Here is a 21,641-nt window from a genome sequence, read left to right as displayed (position 1 = left end):
GTTAGGTAAAAATCCTCTGCTAAACTTTTAAATGTAAAGAAAAAATGTAAAATTGAAGGTTTTTTTTAGTAATGAGCCACATTTTTGGCGTGCATTATAATGTGCTCTTGAGATGCCCTGGGTGCTAAAAACGGTGCTTGGTTCACTTTCTATTTCAAACAATTTAATTGAAATTTTGTTTACAAATATGAACAGCATACAATGCAGATCAAAGTACTCGTTTGAACAAGACATCACAGCTAACAGTAAATAAACAGGTGCAAATGCAATAACATAACCAGTAATGAAGGCATGATGAATTGTCCTATACTGAGGGACTAAATGGTCCCAACCATGTTCAGTTAAGGAGAGCCAGTGTTCCAGAGCGAACACTGATCCCTAACACGAGGACTTTGTCCAAAAAAGCCTATGACATCACCCTGAACAAAAGACGGGTGGGCAGAGATAATCTCTGAGAGAGAAGAAGAAAAGAGAGAGAAGAAAAGAACAGAAATAGAGAGGAAAAGAGGGAAGGGGAGAGGGAAAGAGACTGTTCCTTACCCAAGCCAGTATTCTCATAAATAATAATATATTATTATTACCCAAATACATTTTTTAATAATGATACTGACGGCTATTCATCTTATCAGGTTATCTGTTACCAGTTATAGTGAGATACAGTTTCCAGGGATCTCATATTTTATCCATTTAGGTCGCCTGTCCAGAAGGGTCCCAGCCAGTTGTTCCTGAATCATGAACTCTGAGATCCTATTTTTAACCTCCTCAAATGGTACAAGATGTTTTTTCCAGGCTTTGGCGATTGTTTGTTTAGCTGCAACAAAAATGAATTGTATAAGAATGTCTTGATTCTTACTAAGAGAGCCCGTCCGAAAATGCAGTAGGGCAGACCAAGGGTCTTTTATGCAATTGAGAGTGAAAAACAGCTTGTATCAGACGGTAAACCTTAGACCAGAAGCGGGACAACAAAGTGCATGACCAAAAAGGGTGCAGCAGGTCTCCCCTGGATTGGCAACCTCTGAAACACTTATCATCACCTCCTATACGAGCTAATCTGGAGGGAACCCAATACCATCTCATCATTACTTTCAAAGATGATTCCACAAGACCTAAATTAATGGAAAGATGAAAGAGGCTATTTCAGGCGAGCGACCATTCTTCTGGGGTACGTGAACCTTTCAGATCAGATTCTCAACTTTTAACATACCCATGCGAGAAAGAAGGGACAGGACTAATTAATGCTAAGTACAGTTTGCTTATAAGACCGTTCCCCCTTGCCCTGCAGGCAAACATTTTCAAAAGGTGATAAGGTCACAATAGCATTTGAGGTGTTCTTTAACAGGGAATTAATCCAGTGCCGTAACTGCAGATAGAAAAGTTGTTTATCCTGCGCTGGCTTCAGCTAGGTATGGCCCTTTACATATGTGTTATGCCCACGGTGCTGCTCCCTCCACTGGGTGGTGCCAGTAATCTAGCATATGGGGGACAAGAAAACAAGGGTGCGCTCCTATGGTGCATTAACTTTTTATTCAAAATTCCACGCTAAAAACAATTGCACTTACAGTGTATGTGCAAGTTTTGCACATGTAGGAGGCCGCCAGCGAGTATCACCCACGTCTTGAGCCTGGCCAGGGCTTCAAGGATCCGTCTGCGATGGAAAGCAGGGGGACTGGGGACAAACCACCGGCTCCTACACCTCTCGGCAAGCCGTCTGATCGTCACAACGCGTTTCGGCGCTTAGCCACGCCTTCTTCCGTCCATCGCAGACGGATCCTTGAAGCCCTGGCCAAGCTCAAGACGTGGGTGATACTCGCTGGCGGCCTCCTACATGTGCAAAACTTGCACATACACTGTAAGTGCAATTGTTTTTAGCGTGGAATTTTGAATAAAAAGTTAATGCACCATAGGAGCGCACCCTTGTTTTCTTGTCCCCCGTAACTGCAGATACCTGAAATACTCTAAACCAGGGATTTAATATTTTTCTCTGAGGTGATTCCAACTAACCACTTTTGAATCACTAATCAGGTGGTATACTATTAGCAGATTTTAAGAAACCCACCAGCGAAACACTACTGGGTTTTCGTAGGCTAGGGAGAATAGGGGATTGTCAGTGATTGGCAAAAGTGGTAAGTATGGTGATAGCAACTTTCGAGAGTATTTGAAAGAGTCCCAAACCCATAAGCAATGAGTCAAAATACAACTGAGTAAGTGGATCCGAAACTTAGGCGGGAGCCAAATAGGGCATTGTGCTGACAAGGGAGCTGCCGAGGCAATATCAAATAGAGCCCATTGTGGCATGTCTGGACCTCTGTACAGGCTAACCAAAGGTGCAATCTGCACAGCCTGGTTGTATGCACGTAAATTGGGAAACCCTAGGCCTCCAGAGTGTTTAGGTATATATAATGAAGCTCTGGATACTCTTGGCCTGGAATTACCCCAGATAAATGTATTTATTTTGAGCTGAAATAATCTTAAAAAATCCAGACTGTTAGTAATCTGAAATGATATAAAATTTTGGGTAGTAGAACCATCTTTAAGTGGACCCAAATTAAAAATACAAGATTTCAGAAATAAAATCTATTTTCTAAATTATAATAATAAATAGCAGCCTTTTTTCAGCTGCATGATGACACATATAAAATATTTTACATTTATTGGAGTAACCCCTACCTTCCTTTCATATTGCCGGGACATAATCCGGCAAACTGGTGGAGTAGATGGTGTCCGGCAATGGAGGAATTGCTAAAGGCTGCCCCCTGTATAACCCTAGTTATGAAAAGAGAAGGGTGAAAAGCATGCACTTAAATGCTCATAGGCCTGAAGGAGTGTTTTTTTATCTTTGTATGTGTCAGAGTGGTGCAACTAAATATTTTGAATTAAAAAAAATCTTTGGTTTGGGTCCGCTTTAAAGAGTAACTGTCAGACTGCAGAAGCTAATTTAAACCTCTATTCTCCTGTGTTAAACAGTTTAGAAGGAAGCTCAAAAGCCATTAGTGAAGATAAACATTTCAGTTACCTTTGATGTGTGCTTATCTTAAAGTCTGTTATAGACCCATAAAGACGCAAGCCGCAGCTAAACTGCAAAGCATTCTGGGGCCCTCCCCTCGGCTGCTAATGAGACGGTACAGGAGCTTCTAATCAGTCCAGCGCGAAACACTGATAAATCTCGGGGCAGAGTTTCACTGCAGGAGTCAGCTATTGTTCCTAGCCACATGGCTCATTAATATTCACTGCACACCGTGTTGTTCAAGAACGAGCTTATCTGTGATCAGAAGCAGGCAGGACATGACGACACATTTGGCTTCACAAACATGGAGCCTGCCATGAGCTGTCAGGAGCATCTATCTCTGCATATACTATATACAAATTCTGTGAAATCCAAACGTGGACAGTGAAATGCATATGTAATGTAAGTACAGCCAATCTTTAGCTACTGATATATGTGTTTATTTTCTCTGAGACCCTATACCTAACAGCTCCTCTTTAAGAGAGTGCACACGGCCAAGCCAAGACAACTGCATAGTAGACCAATTTGAAATATATTGTGTAATTAGTTAAGATAATGCATAATAAATAGCCTGAAAGAGAGAGCTACAGTATATATCGAGAAGTCAACTTAATTCCTAGGTAAGGTATCTGATTGTCTGCTAATAGAAAGGGAACCTCTTTGATCAACTCTTGCCAATCTGCCTGCTCTAAAGTAAGATTCATAAGATGTGACTTGCTGGGATTAATAGTCAAACCAGAGACCGGTGCAAATTCCTTCATAATTTCCATTAGGGCAGGGATAGAAGACATTGGATTGGACAAAAATAACAGCATGTTGTCTGCAAAAAGATTTAAAGAGAACCCGAGGTGTGTTTAAAGAATGTGATCTGCATACAGAGGCTGGTTCTGCCTATACAGCCCAGCCTCTGTTGCTATCCCAAACCCCACTAAGGTCCCCCTGCACTCTGCAATCCCTCATAAATCACAGCCGTGCCGTGAGGGTGTGTTTACATCTGTAGTGTCAGTCTCAGCTGCTCCCCCGCCTCCTGCATAGCTCCGGTCCCTGCCCCCGTCCCTTCCCTCCAATCAGCAGGGAGGGAAGGGATGCAGGCGGGGACTGGAGTTCTGCAGGAGGCGGGGAGAGCAGCAGACTGACACTATAGAGATAAACACAGCCAGCTCTGGCAAGCTGTTTGTCAGCAGCGTGGCTGTGATTTATGAGGGATTGCAGAGTGCAGGGGGACCTTAGGGGGGTTTGGGATAGCAACAGAGGCTGGGCTGTATAGGCAGATCCAGCCTCTGTATGCAAATAATATTCTTCAAACCCACCTCGGGTTCTCTTTAACTTATGCTGGGTGCCGGCTATTGGAAACCTTGAACTACATCTGAATTCCTAATTATTTGGGCTAACGGTTCCATTTCTATAATGAATAGAATTGGAGAAAGGGGGCACCCTTGGCGGGTACCTCTTTCAATTGCAAAACTAGGAGATAAATAACCCGCATACTGTATTTTGGCCAAAGGGGAGGAGTAAAGGGCCTGAAGCCAAGCTAAGAAAGATGACTCGAAGCCCCAGCGCTTAACGACTGAGTACAAGTAGTCCCAAGAGAGCATATCATATTTATAGATATCCAGACCAGAACGACGGCCGCTTGATCCTTGTGAATTATTTGAGGAAGGAACCTGTTAATCCATGTGGCTAGAATTTTGCTCAGTTTTATATCCACATTAAGCAGAGAGATGGGGCTAAAATTGCTGACATCTATTGGTTCTATTTCAGATTTGGGAAGCATGGCTATATTAGCTTGAAGCGTTTCCCGGCCTGGGCGTTTGCTCTAATTATATTCATTGTACACTGGGGATACAAGAGGGGCTATTATTGGAGCAAATTTTTTATAGAAGAGAGGGGAATAGCCATTTGGTCCGAGGGATTTTGGTACTTTTAAGCGATTTTATGGCTACAAGGACTTCCTCAGATTTGATATTAGCATTCAGAAATTCGACATCAGCTGTATGAAGGGAGGGGAGGTGGATCGAATCAAGATAGGTCTCTAGTTGAGCCATATCAATCACTCCATCTGCCTTATACAGCTTCTGAAGAAAATTTTAAAAATATTGGACTATTTTACGTGGGTTCGTGGTGGGAGGAGAGGAAGGACCTTTTACACGTAAGGTAGGAGGTTTGTATTTACAATTTTTCAGTTTGTGAGCTAAAAGCGTATGGGGCTTATCAGCCCATCTATAATAAACATTTTTGCGCCACCGAAGTTGCTTTTCTACCTCTTCGCTTAATATAGAGCCCAGTCGCAACCGCAGTCTATCGCTGGTCAGCTTCAAAGCTGCTGATGGAGAGGCTTTCCAAGCTGGTTCCGCCTCCTCGTATTGCTTAGTCAAATCAACAATATTCTGGTATTTCTGTTTATCAAGATAAGAAGCAAAGCTAATTATTCGCCCCTCACCGTCACCTTCAAAGCCTCCCAGAGAGGCACTGCAGAAGCGACTGAACCTCTATTGGTTTCCAAATGGTCAGAGAGAAATGAGTGTATCTTTTCTAGACAATCCTGTCTAAGAGTAAAGTGTCGTTAAAGGGACACTTAAGTCAAACAAAAAAAATGAGTTTTACTCACCTGGGGCTTCCAATAGCCCGCTGCAGCTGTCCGGTGCCCTCGCCATCTCCCTCCGATCCTCCTGGCCCCGCCGGCAGCCACTTCCTGTTTCGGTGACAGGAGCTGACAGGCTGGGGACGCGAGTGATTCTTCGCGTTTCTGGCCACAATAGCGCCATCTATGCTGCTATAGCATATATCATATACCATATAGCAGCATAGAGGGTGCTAATGTGTCTGGGAACGCAAAGAATCACTCGCGTCCCCAGCCTGTCAGCTCCTGTCACCGAAACAGGAAGTGGCTTCTGGCGGGGCCAGGAGGATCGGAGGGAGACGGCGAGGGCACCGGACAGATGCAGGGGGGTATTGGAAGCCCTAGGTGAGTAAAACTCATTTTTTTGTTTGACTTAAGTGTCTCTTTAAGTCTCCAGGTAAAATCCCTGCCTCTAGGTATTAATGAGGACAGTTGAATTTGCACAGGATCATGGTCCGACCATGTTACTGAAAGAATTTTGGCTGCTGTGACATTATTCAAATAAGAAGCATTTATAGAGAAATGGTCGATTCTGCAGAAACTCCCTTGGGGATTAGAGTAGAAAGTGTAATCACGTGTTAGTGGATTGAGTTCACGCCAAACATCTAGCAGTCCCCTATCACGAAACAGATGGGAGACTGCTAGTGTCTGAGCAGAGGAAAAAGGATGGGGAGCAGCTGCAGAACCAGGTTTAGGAGCCTTATCCATTTCCACATCCAGCGCCATATTAGTGTCCCCACATAATACTAACATACCCTCCCCATGTTGCGCCACAATCTGGAGGAGGTGGGAAAGAAAGCGGTCCTGAAATCGATTAGGTGTGTATGAGATCAAAGTAATTTTAGAGTCATAAAGGGTTCCACGTAATAGTAGGTACCTCCCAGTGGGATCAGCCAATGTATGCTCACATTTAAAGGGAAGGCTTCGTCTGAAGGCTATAGTCACACCACGAACCTTCTCCCTTGCACAGGCATGGAAAGCCATCGGGAAGTGCATGCTAAGATAGGAAGTGTGGCTTGTTCTGGAGAACCTCGTCTCTTGAAGACATACAATATCTGTATGCCAGGATTTATAATAATGAAAAGCATTACTCTTTTTGTGAGGAGAGTTGAAACCTTGGACATTGTGTGTAGTTATTTTTAATGAAGGGCTAGCCATGCCTGCTTTCCAGGGGGAAGGCCCTTGGACACCCCAGCAACAAGATCTTATAGAACCCTGAGACGTCAGAAAACAAAAATACCTGAGGGGCTAGGAAGGACCAGGAACAGAAGTAGGAGGAGGAAAGAGAAAAGAAAAAGCAGAAAGGAGAAGAGAAAAACTGAAGAAAACCCAAGGTTAGTCCGCCAATTCTCCTAAATACAGAAGAAGATCACCGCACAATAATTCAGTGAAGCCTTAGTCTGGATAGGGCCATCCAGGCTCAGTGCCAAGAAACAAGCAAACAAAATATTTGCTTGTGTGGGAGGGATGAACCCACCCCGGCTGCATGGCTGAGTAAGAAACAATTTTTAACAGAAAACGGTACTTTTCAACCCTAAATCTATATAAACATAAGAAGCAGAAGAACCCACCCATTTGCTTGAAATACCAATAACAAACCCTGAAACACCATAATATAGAACTAAATCAGGCTTACATACAAAGAATGCAAAAAACTGTAACCTAACAAAATATTGTAGTACAAGCTATGAGATGGAAAAATACAGGAATGCATAAATCACAATTTAGAGTCAAGGCCCTGTTTTGACAACCATCTTAACATAAAGACCATTGAAACATAAATGAAAACGTGCAAAAAAAAAAAAAGTAAGAAATATAAATCTCCTGATCAACCACGACAGGGAAAAAAAACCCTTGTTGTAGAATACAGGTAGCCTCTAGTAAACTCAGGAGGCTAGTTCAAGCCTGGAGGTCAGGCTCCAGAGATGCATCACTCCTGCAATAGCGTAAGTTAGTCAAGCTAGCAAGTTAGGTTAGAGAACCAATCAGTTCCAATTAGAACACATTATCCAGGATCAGAATGGGTAACTGACACCGGGACTTCCTTGTCATGCTTTTTGGAGGAACGCTGCGGTTTTACTTTTTCCCATGAAGGCTGAGAAGCGGGTAGAGCCTTGGCTGCGAGGTGGAGAAGAGGCAGGTAACACAAGTTTAAGCTTTTCCAGCTTTCTTTGAGCTTCTTCCGTGCTGGATACCACATGAACATGGTTATTGTGAGAAAACATCATTTTAAAGGGGAAGCCCCAGCTGTACTTTATATCGTGGGCTTAGAGAATTCTAGTAAAGGGTTTCATCTCCCTGCATATCGAGGAGTGCCTGGTCTCTGGCTGAGAAACTGTCAGGGACTTAGTTTCCTACCTCAGTCTGGCGGCTTGTAGTTTGGGATCTGCTGAGACTGGTAGATCTGCGTTCGCCATCTGAGTCACTCTCTGGGCACTCCTACTCTCTCTGCTGACTGGGGCCGGGCGGCATCTTGGATCTCCGTGCGCGCATCTCCTGCTGAGAGGATTCGGAGAGATCTTCCTCGCGACGGCCTCTTCTGCCTCCCTTCTAGAACCGGGAGACTCTAAGAGCTCAGGGGGCTCCAGTAGGCTCCTTTTGCAGGTGAAAGTGCTGTGGGAAATATGCCGATGCAGCCGGGGTGTGCGGAGCTCTGCTAGATGGCGTCCATCACGAGCGGCCGCTAGCCACGCCCCGCCGTGCTTGGTTCACTTAAGGCTTCAGGAACCTAGCTGACATCCAGGATGAAATTTAAATGAGATTGGATGCTATATTTACCCTTATGACTAGATAATTTTTACCCTTATGACTTTTCTTTCCTCTAGATTCAGGTGCAGTGAGGTCAAAGATGTTGAATGTATTATTTTTTTTTGTCAATACATTTTTATTGAAATATTTCTACAATACAGTCAAATAGGCGACTGCAGAAATGTTGTGGAAACAACTCAAAATCTTGTTGTATTAGAAATCACAAACAGTGGTTAACTAGAAACTATATAAAGCACTGCAATTATCTGTGCCACATAAGTAAACTACTCCAATAATAGAGCAATACAAAAGCAACAGTCTAGAACAATTACTGCCACCTGAACCTCTACCTACTACTCAGTATTGGGGGGGGGGGGGGATTTGCCTTTAGCAGTGGGACTTAGAACCAAGACAAGGGGGGTAGATAACTCTGCTCCAGACTTTACAAGCTCCATTGGATAAGAAACAGATCTAGTGCTCCATGGGCTTTTTCCAAGAGAAAAGCGTCAGATAACTTTCCCCAATCAATGTGAGGCTCTGCCCCTGGGATAGTGCAAGACCTATTGCTGAACTGACAATCCATTTCCAGGTTGGCCATTTGAATTAGTTGGTGCAAAAGATATTAAATTTGATGGATGTATCTTTTCTATTTCAAATACTTTATTAACCCCCCCGGCGGTGCATTTCTTGTCTTGGTACATTTTTTTTTCAAGAATTTTAGGCCTCCAATTCTTAAGTCATAACGCACCAAAATATATCAGAATAAAAGCCTGGTAGACATTCTACATATTGTAGAAATGTAATTTGTGGTTGCTATGGGCAACAACACGCCTTCGGTTCGGCACCAGCAGCTTAGCTTATAGCTGCACCCAGCGATACGATATTCCCACAGCTAGCAGATATATCATTTCAAAAGTGGATTCCAAAACGTCTCAAGCTTAAGGCCTTGTTTCCATCTATGCGCTTCAAAAATGGACAGAAGCGCATAGAGGGAAACAAGGCCTTAAGAAATTTTTTGGGCAAAACTAAAATTTACAGGTGTGTTCGTCAGCAATCTTATCTTTGTTACATGATTATTACCTCAACAAAGCAATCACTCTGTAGTGAGTCATCTTAAGCGTTTCGTGGCATCTTGAACTAGTCCTTATGATTAGCTCAGGCTTTCTCTTATGAACATCTATGCTACGTTGCACTAAGACAGCACTTAGGCCTATGTACAGCATTCAGATCGATGACAGAAATGCATGCCTTACCCATCTACCTCTACCTGTTATCTGTGTCTGGGGTTTTTTTTAATCAGCCCAGCATAATTCATACTTTGGCAGTGGATGAGGTGAAAGGGAAATGGTTATAAGAAGTGGAAGAGGGAAACATTACAGAGGATTAAAGTAATAAATGGCATAGAAATAGATGGCAGGTTAAATATTCTTTTTAAAAAAAGATAAAAACACAGTGACTGAAATAATTAATCAAGATTTTTTTCCCCCCAGCCACTGTATTAGGTTAGTTATTGTCTCTTATTTGTAATTTTATTCAGACTATTCTCTGTCAATCTTCATTTTGTATCCAGCATCAGTACATGTAATGATTGCAATATTAGTTCAATATACCGTGATTGCTAAGGAAGCACACACTTGTTGCAAGAAACTTGATTTACTAAAGCAAAATATTTAAGATAATGCAAAACACAAGCAGTAGTAGAACTGTTCAACTGCAAACACAAATAGGAAAACATACACATCCAATCTTTACAATAATAAGTCAACACTAATGCATTTTTTCAAACAACAGATGTCAAGCCGCGCTATAGTGGATATGACTATAAGACAATAAGATCAAAACAATACGATCAAACCAGCAAATCAAATATAGCGAAAGGTGGAGCAGCACAGCTAATAACCTCCCATGACCTCGTAGTAAATCAATTCACTCGACAAGACTTGCGCTCACTGTCCAAATAGTGCAATCATCCTCGGATGGTTGATTCTTCAGATCATATCTACACCTTTAAATGGAAGAGCCATAAGAGACAGAGACGCATCATAGTGCAGGGTGCCTGTATAGAGTTGTTTTTCACCTTCGTGCACCCCAATACCTGTATAAAAGACCGCACCAGAAGTGTCAACAAACTCTGCCACCTTAGGGATTTGGGGTGCACAAAGGTGAAAAACAACGCTATACTGGCACCCTGCACTATGATGTGTCTCTGTCTCTTATGTCTCTTCCATTTAAAGGTGTAGATCTGATCTGCAGAATCAACCATCCGAGGATGATTGCACTATTTGGACAGTGAACACTAATGAATTACTTATTTCTCAAACGCCGTAAAGTCTTGCTCAGACCACAGTTCCGCTTCCGCTCGCATCACTTCCCTCCTTGCATAGGAACTCAAAAGAAGCATGTCTTTAGCCCTCAGTGGTGAAAACAGAAAGCCATCTCTGCTGTGTTACCTGGCAATATATCCTAGCCAACTCCTCTCACAGCTAACCTATTGTAGTCTATTGTAACCTATTGTAGCCACACCTACTCCTAGCCCTGCAGCAGCCATCTTACTATTGTTAAAAGGAGACACATGAGCTGCACATGGTCCTGGCTCCATTTAACATTGGCACAATAGACACGAGGAAAGTTAATAAATATCATAGCACAACAGTACAGTATTGGCATTCCTAGCTAGGATGAGGAATTTGTGCATTTCAGTGTAACAGAGAAACTGGTCACAAGATATAACAAGAACAACGCAATAAAATATTTTATTACAATGTATCAGGTTTTTTGAAAGGACAGCAAACTCCAGCTTGCTTATGACCTTTTCTTCCCATTAAATGAGAATGCTGTGACCCATTAATGGGGCTGAGATATCTAGACATTCTACCTATGAACCATGCAGAGATTGGCTGATCTTTCTTTTGAATCTGTGCTGTCTGATACATACAAATTATTTAGCAGGAAATGTAACATTTTATTATAGCATTTACCTTATTGTTTGTTTTCACAGGAGTGGAAGACTGGCAAAAGGAAAGCAGAAAAAGATGAGCTGGTTGGCAGTATGATATTTTCTTCTATAGAGCCAGAATCGCCTGACTTGGACTTAATAGAAGTGTAATTGTTCTTTGTATATATATATATATTTTTACTGTACCTTCTCGTTTGTTGGGAAACATACTGTAGTGCACTGTATTGAAATAGCTGTATTCATTTCTGCCTAGGGGTATTGCCATCAATGGGAAAAACATGACATGAACTTTTATGGTAGTGCAGACAAGTAACACTGTAAATGTATGAATTCTATAATAGCTAACTAGACTACAGTCATGAAACAAAATCATAATCTGCTGCTCTATTTACATATATAATTTGACATTCTGACACAATATATGGCCTATTAGAGCAATGGGCACATTAATAATTGTCTTCTACCAGATGTATGTTTGAAGAAGCAGAAACTACCCCACTTGTGCTATGAACATGTAGCAAGGATGGAACAAAGGGGGGCAATAACAGGATAAAACCGTTTAAAAGAGGAGGTAATGGTGGACTAACCTCCCTCTTTTAAACGTTTTTTAACAGTTTATCCTGTTATTGGTGCCTCTTTTCCATCCTTGCTACATTTTTGAGTCCACCCTTGGTGGAGGGGTGTTACCCCTTGTCTGCTATCTACAGAGAGCGACTTCTTAACCTGAGTGGGGTCAGGCCCTAATGCTCCCCACCCGCCTATACAGTGGTTGCCTTTGGGGTAACCACACTTGTGAGTATAACAGCACACATTTTGTCTTTCTCCATAACTTGGTTATACTACATACTACACTATATTGGGCTATCTGTGTCCCTTTCTGTTTTCCTCCTACAATTGTGCTATGAGCAGTTGTTTTTAGTTTATGTATCTTCTAGAGCCATATGTAGATAACATTTTGACATTAACCGCTTGTCTTGATTGACTTTTTTGAATATAGGTGAATTTTTGCAACTACCTTATTTCTGGTAATATCCCTATGCCTATTAATTGACAGAGATAGGTAGCATTTCCTGAGGCTTCCTCCAGCCCCCTGTAGGCCGTAGGCTCCCTCGCCGTTCTCCTGGGCCACTCCGTTCTTCTCTAGTCAGCTCTAGTAGATTCTGACTTCTGTGCATGTGTGGCACTGGCTGCTAACCCTGCTCTCCTATGGCTGGGAGCGTTCTTCACCTGCGCAGTTACAGTACGAGCTGCAGTGGTGCACGACTGGGCCAGTCCAGGGCTTTAACAGTTAAGACTGCAGGAGAACTGAGCTGTTCGAGAAGATGCAAGTGAGCCCACGGCCAACAGTGGACTAGAGGAAGTCCCAGGTAAGTATAAATGCTTATACTTCTAGTATCTCAGGTACATTTTAGAGAAGAGAGGTGGATGAGATGGGCAGTAGAGTTCACGATGAGCTGCATAGTCCATGATTCTTTGCACTTTGTGGCCCAAGCAGGATGGGGCTGCTGTGGAAAGCGAACCCCTATTTGCAATCCTTTGACTTTGTAAAAAAAAAGGCCCATTATATAGCAACTGAATACTGCCATGAAGTAAAGAAAAGGTAGTAGCTATTTCTGGATTTAATTTAACCATTTTAAGCCCAATAAAACATTGTAAGTACTTTACATTCCCTTTAAAAACAACAATTCTTATCAAATAATTTATATATATTGCAAGTATTTAACATGTTACTCTGAGGAACCTCTTATGTCTTGCATTAAAATAACCTCCTGTTCTTACTGGCAAGTAGTTTTGTATGAGAATACCGTATTTTTCTGACTATAAGCGCACCTAGGTTTAGAAGCCAAAATCAGGAAAAAATAATAAATTAAACCTGGTGCGTCTATAGAGCAAGGGCATCTAATGGACTTTTCCCCCCAAGTTGTCTCTAAGCTACTCTGACCAGTTACACTAATCCCTGCTGCCCCACCAGTTAAGCTACACTACAGTACACTCTGATCTCACCTGATCCTGCTCCTCTCCCCCTCGTGCCGGTCCTGCTGACAAATGGACCCCTCTTCTCCTGCAGCTGTGACATCGCTGGACACTGTGGCACATTAGCATCTGCTGTGCGAGCGCGCGGCCATGCCGCTTGCAATTGCGCTTATGTAGCCTGGAGCGTTCTGCACAGGCACAAAAGTATTGCACCTGCGAAGAACGCTACGGGAGCGCGATCGCGAGTGGCGTGGCCGCGAGCTTGCTCAGGTGCAGTAGATGCGAACCTGGTGAGGTCGGCATCTGCATCAGAATGGATCCCGGGTACACCGGAGCTGTGGCAAGGGACAGATAGGCTGCCAGGGGCTGGAGGAAGCCCCAGGTAAGTAGATCTTGTTTTATGTTTTGCTCGGATGTATCCTTTAAAGGGAATCTGAAGTGAAAATAAACTTAGGATATAATGAATTGTATGTGTAGTACAGCTAAGAAATAGAAAATTAGTAGCAGTGATATTTTCTGAAGCACTTATAAATGAAACAATTAAAGATAACTTCAGATAAGATTTTACTGCAGAGATGTTCAGAGTGTCATTAGTTCTGCTCTATTTCATAGTTTAAAATACAGAGTATAGTTTGTAAACTGCAAATATTAGAGACTGATGCAATGTTATAAAAAAAAGCTATATAACTGAAAATAAAAATATGAGACTTTTTTCTTTGCTACTAATGTTTTATTAATTACTATCTGATGACCCGGCGTTGCCCGGGTATGTATTTGGCTGGTGTTGGCTCCGCCCACTTTTTCTAACCCTAACACACAAACACTCAATGACGTTTGTGAGCTTTGGTATCAATAATTTGTAAATTCCCATAGAAATTAAATAAATCAAATTGGCGGTTTGTGACTCCACCCCTCTCCAGCATTTGAACCCCAGTCACCAAATGACCAACTGTAGCAGCGTACGAGAGAGAACGGCGCCGGAGACTTGGGCGCAGGACACAGCCAGTATATGGCTGATCCTGCTGCCGCACAAGTCCGGGCCGTGTTAATTACTATTCCCCCTCCAGGCCGACATGGATAGTGGGGGAATGAAATAATTCGGCTTCCAGCAATCGCTGGAATCCGAATTATTGTTTTAAAAGCAACTTCAGGTCCGTCTTCTGACGGCGCTGAAGTTACTCCCTGTGCCTGCGATAGCCGTAGTTCCTATTACGGCCTATGGTGGCGCCGGCTGCGCCCAAGTCTCCTGCGCTGCAGCGCCCAAGTCTCCAGCGCTGGATTTACCGTGTTCGCTGTAGCAGGTTTGAGGCATCTGCTATTAACAGTGTAAAAATGGCAGCAATTTAAATATTCCACTTGAAATTCAACAGATGAATTTTGATTAGCTATTATAGGCTCCACCCACTTCCCTGAATATTTATCTCATTCACCCAGTGACCATTTGGGCAAAGTTTGAGAACTCTGCCATTAACAGTATAAGAAGGCCTGCAGTTTATATTTTGTTTTTGGCTCTGCCCACTTTTTGTAACCTGGAGACACAGTCACTCAATGACCAAATTTGTGAGCTTTCGGGTCCTTAGCATCAATAAAAACAAATCTGAATAGCTGTGGCTCCGCCTCCTTTTCTGAATTTGAACCCCAGTGACCCAAAGACCAACTGTACCAGGTTTAAGGCTTGTGTCATTAACAGTGCAAGAATGGCAGCAATTTTAATATTCCCCTTGAAAATCAACACGTGAATATTGATTGGCTTTTTTAAGCTACACCCACTTTCCTGAATATTAATCCCAGTCACCTAGTAACCAACTGTGCAAAGTTTGAGAACCCTGCCATTAACAGTGAAGAAGGGCTGCAGTTTACATTTTTCCAGGGAAATCTGTTTTTGACTCCACCCTGAATTTTGATTGGCTGTTGTAGGCTCCACCCACTTTCCTGAATATTAATCCCAGTCATCCAGTGACCGTGTCAAGTTGGAGAACCCTGCCAATAACAGAATGGCTGAAATCAATCTAACAAATCTGATTGGCTGTTTGTGGCTCCATCCCTTTAGTGAATTTGGACCCCAGTCACCCAATGACTGACTGTATCAGGTTTGAGGCCTCTGCCATTAACAGTGTAAGAATGGTAGCAAGGTAAATATTCCCCTTAAAAAATCATTAGGTGGATTTTGATTGGCTGTTGTAGGCCCCACCCACTTTCTAAATATTAATCCCAGTCACCCAGTGGCCAACTGTGTCAAGTTTGGAAACCCTGCCATTAAAGGATACCCGAACTGACATGTGACATGATGAGATAGACATGTGTATGTACTGTGCTTAGCACACAAATAACTATGTTGTATTCCTTTTTTTCTTTCTCTGCCTGAAAGAGTTAAATATCAGGTATGCAAGTGGCTGACTCAGTCCTGACTCAGACAGGAAGTGACTACAGTGTGACCCTTACTAATAAGAAATTCCAAATATAAAACATTTTCCTAGCAGAAAATGGCTTCTGAGAGCAAGAAAGAGGTAAAAAAGGGGAATTTCTCAGGACTGAGTCAGCCACTTACATACCTGATATTTAACTCTTTCAGGCAGAGAAAGAAAAAAAGGAATACACCATAGTTATTTGTGTGCTAAGCACAGTATATACACATGTCTATCTCATCATGTCACATGTCAGTTCGGGTATCCTTTAACAGTGTAAGAATGGTTGCAGTTTATATTTTCCCATGTAAAAAATGTAGTTGTTGGCTCCGCCCACTTTTTTTAACCTTCACATACAGTCGCTCAATTACCAAGTTTATGAGGTTTGGTGTCCTTGGTATCAATCATTTGTATATTCCCATTAAAATTAATCAAATCTGATTGGCTGTTTGTGGCTCCGCCCCTTTTCTGAATTTGAGCCCCAGTGACCAACTGTACCAGGTTTGAGGCATCTGCTATTAACAATTTAAGAATGGCAGTAATTTAAATATACCTCTTGAAAATCAACAGTTGAATTTTGATTGGCTGTTGTAGGCTCCACCCATTTTCCTGAATATTAATCCCAGTCACCAACTGTGCAAAGTTTGAGAACCCTGCCATTAACAGTGTAAAAATGGCTGCAGTTTATATTTGACCAGTGAAATTTGTTTTTTGCACCGCCCACTTTTTGCAACTTTGACACACAGTCACTCAATGACCCAAGTTTGTGAGCTTTCAGGTTCCTGGCATCAAAAATGTTTGAATGGAAGCAGTTTATCCGGGAAAGAAATCTGATTGGCTGTTTGTGGCCCCGCCCCCTAGTGAATTTAGACCCCAGTCACCCAATGACCGACTGTAGCAAGTTTGAAGCCTCTATAGTAGTAGAGAGAAAGAAAGCCCATATAACTAGCACCACTTAATTGAGGTATATTATCATTTATTCAAAAATATATAAATGGTTGTATATATAACATCTATGACATATTGGAGTATCAAAAACATACATAAAAACAAGTAAAACAGACCATATGGTCGCATGTGGTAACAGCTGCAAACAATCATGTCCATATAAGTGATCAAAAACGGATATAATACCACTATATGAGTCACAAGAAGTAGCAATATATGCTCAGATAAATACCCCAGTGTGCATCAAAATAGAGCACACTCAAGGTTGAACCCGGGTTCAGTAAAGTGCAAGGCATATAAGTGGAAACATACATCAATGAATAAATAAATATGAAAAAAAACATGCAATTATCAAAAAATAGTGTAAAGTATAATATATAAATAAATGACTGCTATATACACAATAACCTAGGAGCAGCCTATACCTGGAGTGCACAGTGAGAAAAGAAGTGCAAGAAATGAGGAGAATACTTAGCCCGGGAAGACCAGGGAGGCCAGGACAGTGCAGCTGAAGATGTAGGGGAGTCCCTTCAAGACAGTCCCGCAAGCTCCGCGGGCGTCACCCCGCTTTGGAAGGAGAGGAGAGGGATACCTACGTAGGTATCCCTCTCCTCTCCTTCCAAAGTGGGGTGACGCCCGCGGAGCTTGCGGGACTGTCTTGAAGGGACTCCCCTACATCTTCAGCTGCACTGTCCTGGCCTCCCTGGTCTTCCCGGGCTAAGTATTCTCATTTCTTGCACTTCTTTTCTCACTGTGCACTCCAGGTATAGGCTGCTCCTAGGTTATTGTGTATATAGCAGTCATTTATTTATATATTATACTTTACACTATTTTTTGATAATTGCATGTTTTTTCTCATATTTATTTATTCATTGATGTATGTTTCCACTTATATGCCTTGCACTTTACTGAACCCGGGTTCAACCTTGAGTGTGCTCTATTTTGATGCACACTGGGGTATTTATCTGAGCATATATTGCTACTTCTTGTGACTCATATAGTGGTATTATATCCGTTTTTGATCACTTATATGGACATGATTGTTTGCAGCTGTTACCACATGCGACCATATGGTCGGTTTTAATTGTTTTTATGTATGTTTTTGATACTCCAATATGTCATAGATGTTATATATACAACCATTTATATATTTTTGAATAAATGATAATATACCTCAATTAAGTGGTGCTAGTTATATGGGCTTTCTTTCTCTCTACTACTATATCTCGCTTTTTTGAGCCCTAGCACACTTTTTCCAAGTGTTACGGACACCACTTTGTTTTCTAAGTTTAAAGCCTCTGCCATAAACAGTGTAAGAAAGGCAGCAGTTTAAATATTCTCCTTGAAAATCAATAGGTGAATTTTGATTGGCTGTTGTAAGCTCCGCTCACTTTCCTGAATCTTAATCTTATTCACCCAGTGACCAAGTGTGCCAAGTTTGAGAACCCTGCGATTAACAGTCTTAAGAATGGCTGCAGTTTACATTTCCCGTTAAAAATTAATGGCTGAAATTTGATTGGCTGTTTTATGCTCCGCCCAATTTTACTGGATTTGTAACCTCGGTCACCAAGTGACCAACTGTGCCAAGTGTGGGGACTCTGGCTTGATTACTGTGAGAATGGCAGCCTTTTCTATTTTTTCCATTGACATGAATGGGCGAAATCTGATTTGCTGTTTGTAGCTCCGCCCAGGTAAGCAGGGGGAACGCGAGACACCCAGAACATATCATCCCAGGTAGTAAGAGATCTGTATATTAAGTTTCGTTCAAATCGATCAAGCCGTTTTCGAGTGATCGTGGCACATACATACATACATACATACATACATACACACATCCGATTTTATATATATATAGATCTGTACTACACATACAGTTCATTATTTCATAAGTTGTTTTTTTTTTGTTTTTTGTTTTTTGCTTCAGTTGTTGTTTTGCTTCTATCTCCTAGCAGATAATTTTTCATCTTTTTAAATACCTATTTTATTGCTTGCTGGTGACTTATAGCGCATTTTATTGATGAGGTGTAAAAATATCACCAAAGAGCTTGTTTTAGATCTATATGGAATTTGAATATCCTGTTAGATAATTTTTCAGTGACCTTTGCAGCAGGAAACGGGAGTACAGTTTGTCAGATGAAATGCAGTTTTTAGGAACCTTAGAATTTCCTGTTTAACTTTTTACTTTGTATAACTAGCAAACAAAAACCAAGCCTTGTTGCAGTTGATTTTGAAACACTGAAGACCTTGTGAAACTGACCCAAACAAAGATGTTTTAAAGCATCTGCCAGGGAGAGACTTTTTTTTTATTTTATTTTGAAGGGGAGTTTTTACCTCAACAATTTTACTACCACCAGTCTTTGCTTTTCATTGATTTAAGGTCTCTGATCATAGTATTTACACAGTTTACCCATCAAACATGGCCTTGGTTTGAATTTATATAGACTGCATAAATAATTGAGCCCTCTGTGCTTTTACTTAGGCTTTCCTGTGTTTGATTGTAACTTTGTGTTGTTAAAATGGTGAACTAATGATGCAGATTTACCAAGGCCAGTGCAAGGACGATTGTTGCAGTGTTGGTACAAAATTGAAGCAATGTCTCTGAGGGAAAAATCAGAATCCTTGATCTGGGCAATTGCCTTATTTTTGTTTTAATTTTATCTGCACTGGTTTAAATAAAAACAAAAAATACCACAGCTGCTTTCTATGTGTTTAATTCCACTTTAGTATTTTCTGAACAACACACAAGTTTCATACATTGGGTCTACAGTTTGGCAATGGCAACTTCCAACTCTTGAGTGATCTGGCATGCATGACTCATTCCTCAATTAAATATGCTGCACTTCTTCTGGTGTCCCTTTAGCTATTCATCCTTAGTAGCTACTCACAGAACAGGTTCTCTTTAAGCTACTTTGTAGAGTTAATTTTCTGGTTTACAGCCACTGATATATGGTAAATAATAAACAAGGGCTCTTTTCTGCTTTTTTTTAAATTGCAAACAAAGTAGAGCTTCTATGCTAGCAGCTCACCACATCTGACAGCTGTAGGATGGTTTAAATGATGCAGTGTTTCTCTGTGACATGTTTCCTCATACTAATTAGTTGTTGTATTGCTTGTCCTTGAGTGGTGAAATAGTGATTTAAAGGCACTAGTATTTTAGAGTGGTATAACAGAAAAAGGATCTACCTTTCTTCAATGAAATTAAAGTGGCACAATGTTTTAATACATTTTCCTTGTATTATGCAGTGAACAGAAGTGTGATGCAGTTGGCAGGTTTACCAGATCCATGGATGATGGTGTGAAAGATTTGCTCAATGTTGGACAAGAGCACTGGAAACGATGCACAGGACGTAAGTTATACCCACCAAGTTACACCAATATTTTCTTCTTCTAACTGCAAGAAAGAAAATGCCTTTTGCGTGTTTGTTTAGAATACTCTAAGCAAGGGTGTCGCTTTTTAGACCACGGGCCAATCTACCGTTCTTGAGACTGCTGGGTGGCCGAAGTAGCAAAATTTAAACACAACTTTTTGCTGATTGCCCCTAGGTACATTAAACCTATTATATTTTCTTAAATAAAACATGTCCTATATGAACTTAACTAAGTTTAGTATAACATATGTATTTATAATGCACCCTACAATGTGCAGCGTAAAAGAGAAAATGCTACCTTTGCAAAATATGTACATGGTCATAACAGACTGACTGTGGGCATGTAAGCGGCATACTTAAAATATTTCAGTACAAGAAGTCAATACTATAATCAGGCAAATTATAATCCTATGCAAATTATACTACTGGCAGACAGACGACATGTAGAAATCGCAGAATGGAAGAAAAAGTTATCCAACGCAATACCAACTGGTAGATAGCTAGAAGCTTCTGACTAAGGTGAGGGAGAATGTAGCAACTAGGGATGCTCTTCCGAGTAGCTACAAGTTCGTAGCTACTCGGAATTGGAATGGTATTGAAGGTTGATTTAAACCAGGTGTGACTGCGGTCAAGCCAGAAGGAGGAAGCACGGTAGTGAGTCATGGAATGCAGCCAACACTTCACAAATGAAATGCAGAGGGTCCCACGGACTTACGGGTAAATTAACCACTCCTCGATTTCCTGTATATATCGATGGTTGTTACGATAAAAAAAATGTCCGTTTAATATATCATATAGGAGACACACACAGTGATATTTGAGTAGTGAAATGAAGTTTATTGGATTTACAGAAAGCGTGCAATAATTGTCTAAACAAAATTAGACAGGTGCATACATTTGGGCACCACAAAAAAATATATAAAATTAATATTTAGTAGATCCTCCTTTTGCAGAAATTACAGCCTCTAAACGCTTCCTGTAGGTTCCAGTGAGAGTCTTGATTCTGGTTGAAGGTACTTTGAACCATTCCTCTTAACAAAACATCTCTAGTTGATTCAGGTTTATTTGGCTTCCGAGCATGGACAGTTCTCTTTAACTCACACCACAGATTTTCAATTATATTCAGGTTCTGTGGACTGAGATGGCCATTCCAGAACGTTGTACTTGTTCGTCTGCATGAATGCCTTAGTAAATTTTGAGCAGTGTTTACAGTCGTTGTCTTGTTGAAAGATCCAGCCCTGGCGCAGCTTCAGCTTTGTCACTAATTCCTATACATTGGTCTCCAGAATCTGCTGATTCTGAGTGGAATCCATGCGTCCCTCAACTTTGACAAGATTCCCAGTCCCTGCATTGGCCACACAGCCCCACAGCATGATGGAACCACCACCATATTTTACAGTAGGTAGCAGGTCTTTTTCATCCATGCATAACACCCCTTGTTATGCCCAAATAACTCAATTATAGTTTCATCAGTCCACAGCACCTTATTCCAAAACAAAGCTGGCTTGTCCAAATGTGCTTTAGCATACCTCAAGCATCTCAGTTTGTGTTGTGGGCAGAGAAAAGGCTTCCTCTGCATCACTCTTGCATACAGCATCTCCTTGTGTAAAGTGTGCTG

General features: G+C 41.5%; 1 protein-coding gene across 2 annotated transcripts in view; it reads left to right on the top strand.

Moving 5' to 3' along the window:
• Window positions 1–21,641, top strand: part of SNX9 (sorting nexin 9) — a 240,724-nt gene that overhangs the window by 183,983 nt on the left and 35,100 nt on the right. For both annotated transcript variants that reach the window (XM_068231862.1, XM_068231861.1), the window contains exons 11-12: window positions 11,371–11,474; window positions 19,899–20,002. In XM_068231862.1, coding sequence (XP_068087963.1) covers window positions 11,371–11,474; window positions 19,899–20,002 — 208 coding nt within the window. The remainder of the gene's footprint in view (window positions 1–11,370; window positions 11,475–19,898; window positions 20,003–21,641) is intronic.

The sequence above is a fragment of the Hyperolius riggenbachi genome, chromosome 4, assembly GCF_040937935.1.
Source record: "Hyperolius riggenbachi isolate aHypRig1 chromosome 4, aHypRig1.pri, whole genome shotgun sequence".
NCBI classification, from domain to species: Eukaryota; Metazoa; Chordata; class Amphibia; order Anura; family Hyperoliidae; genus Hyperolius; species Hyperolius riggenbachi.
This window is presented reverse-complemented; position numbering and strand designations above follow the sequence as displayed.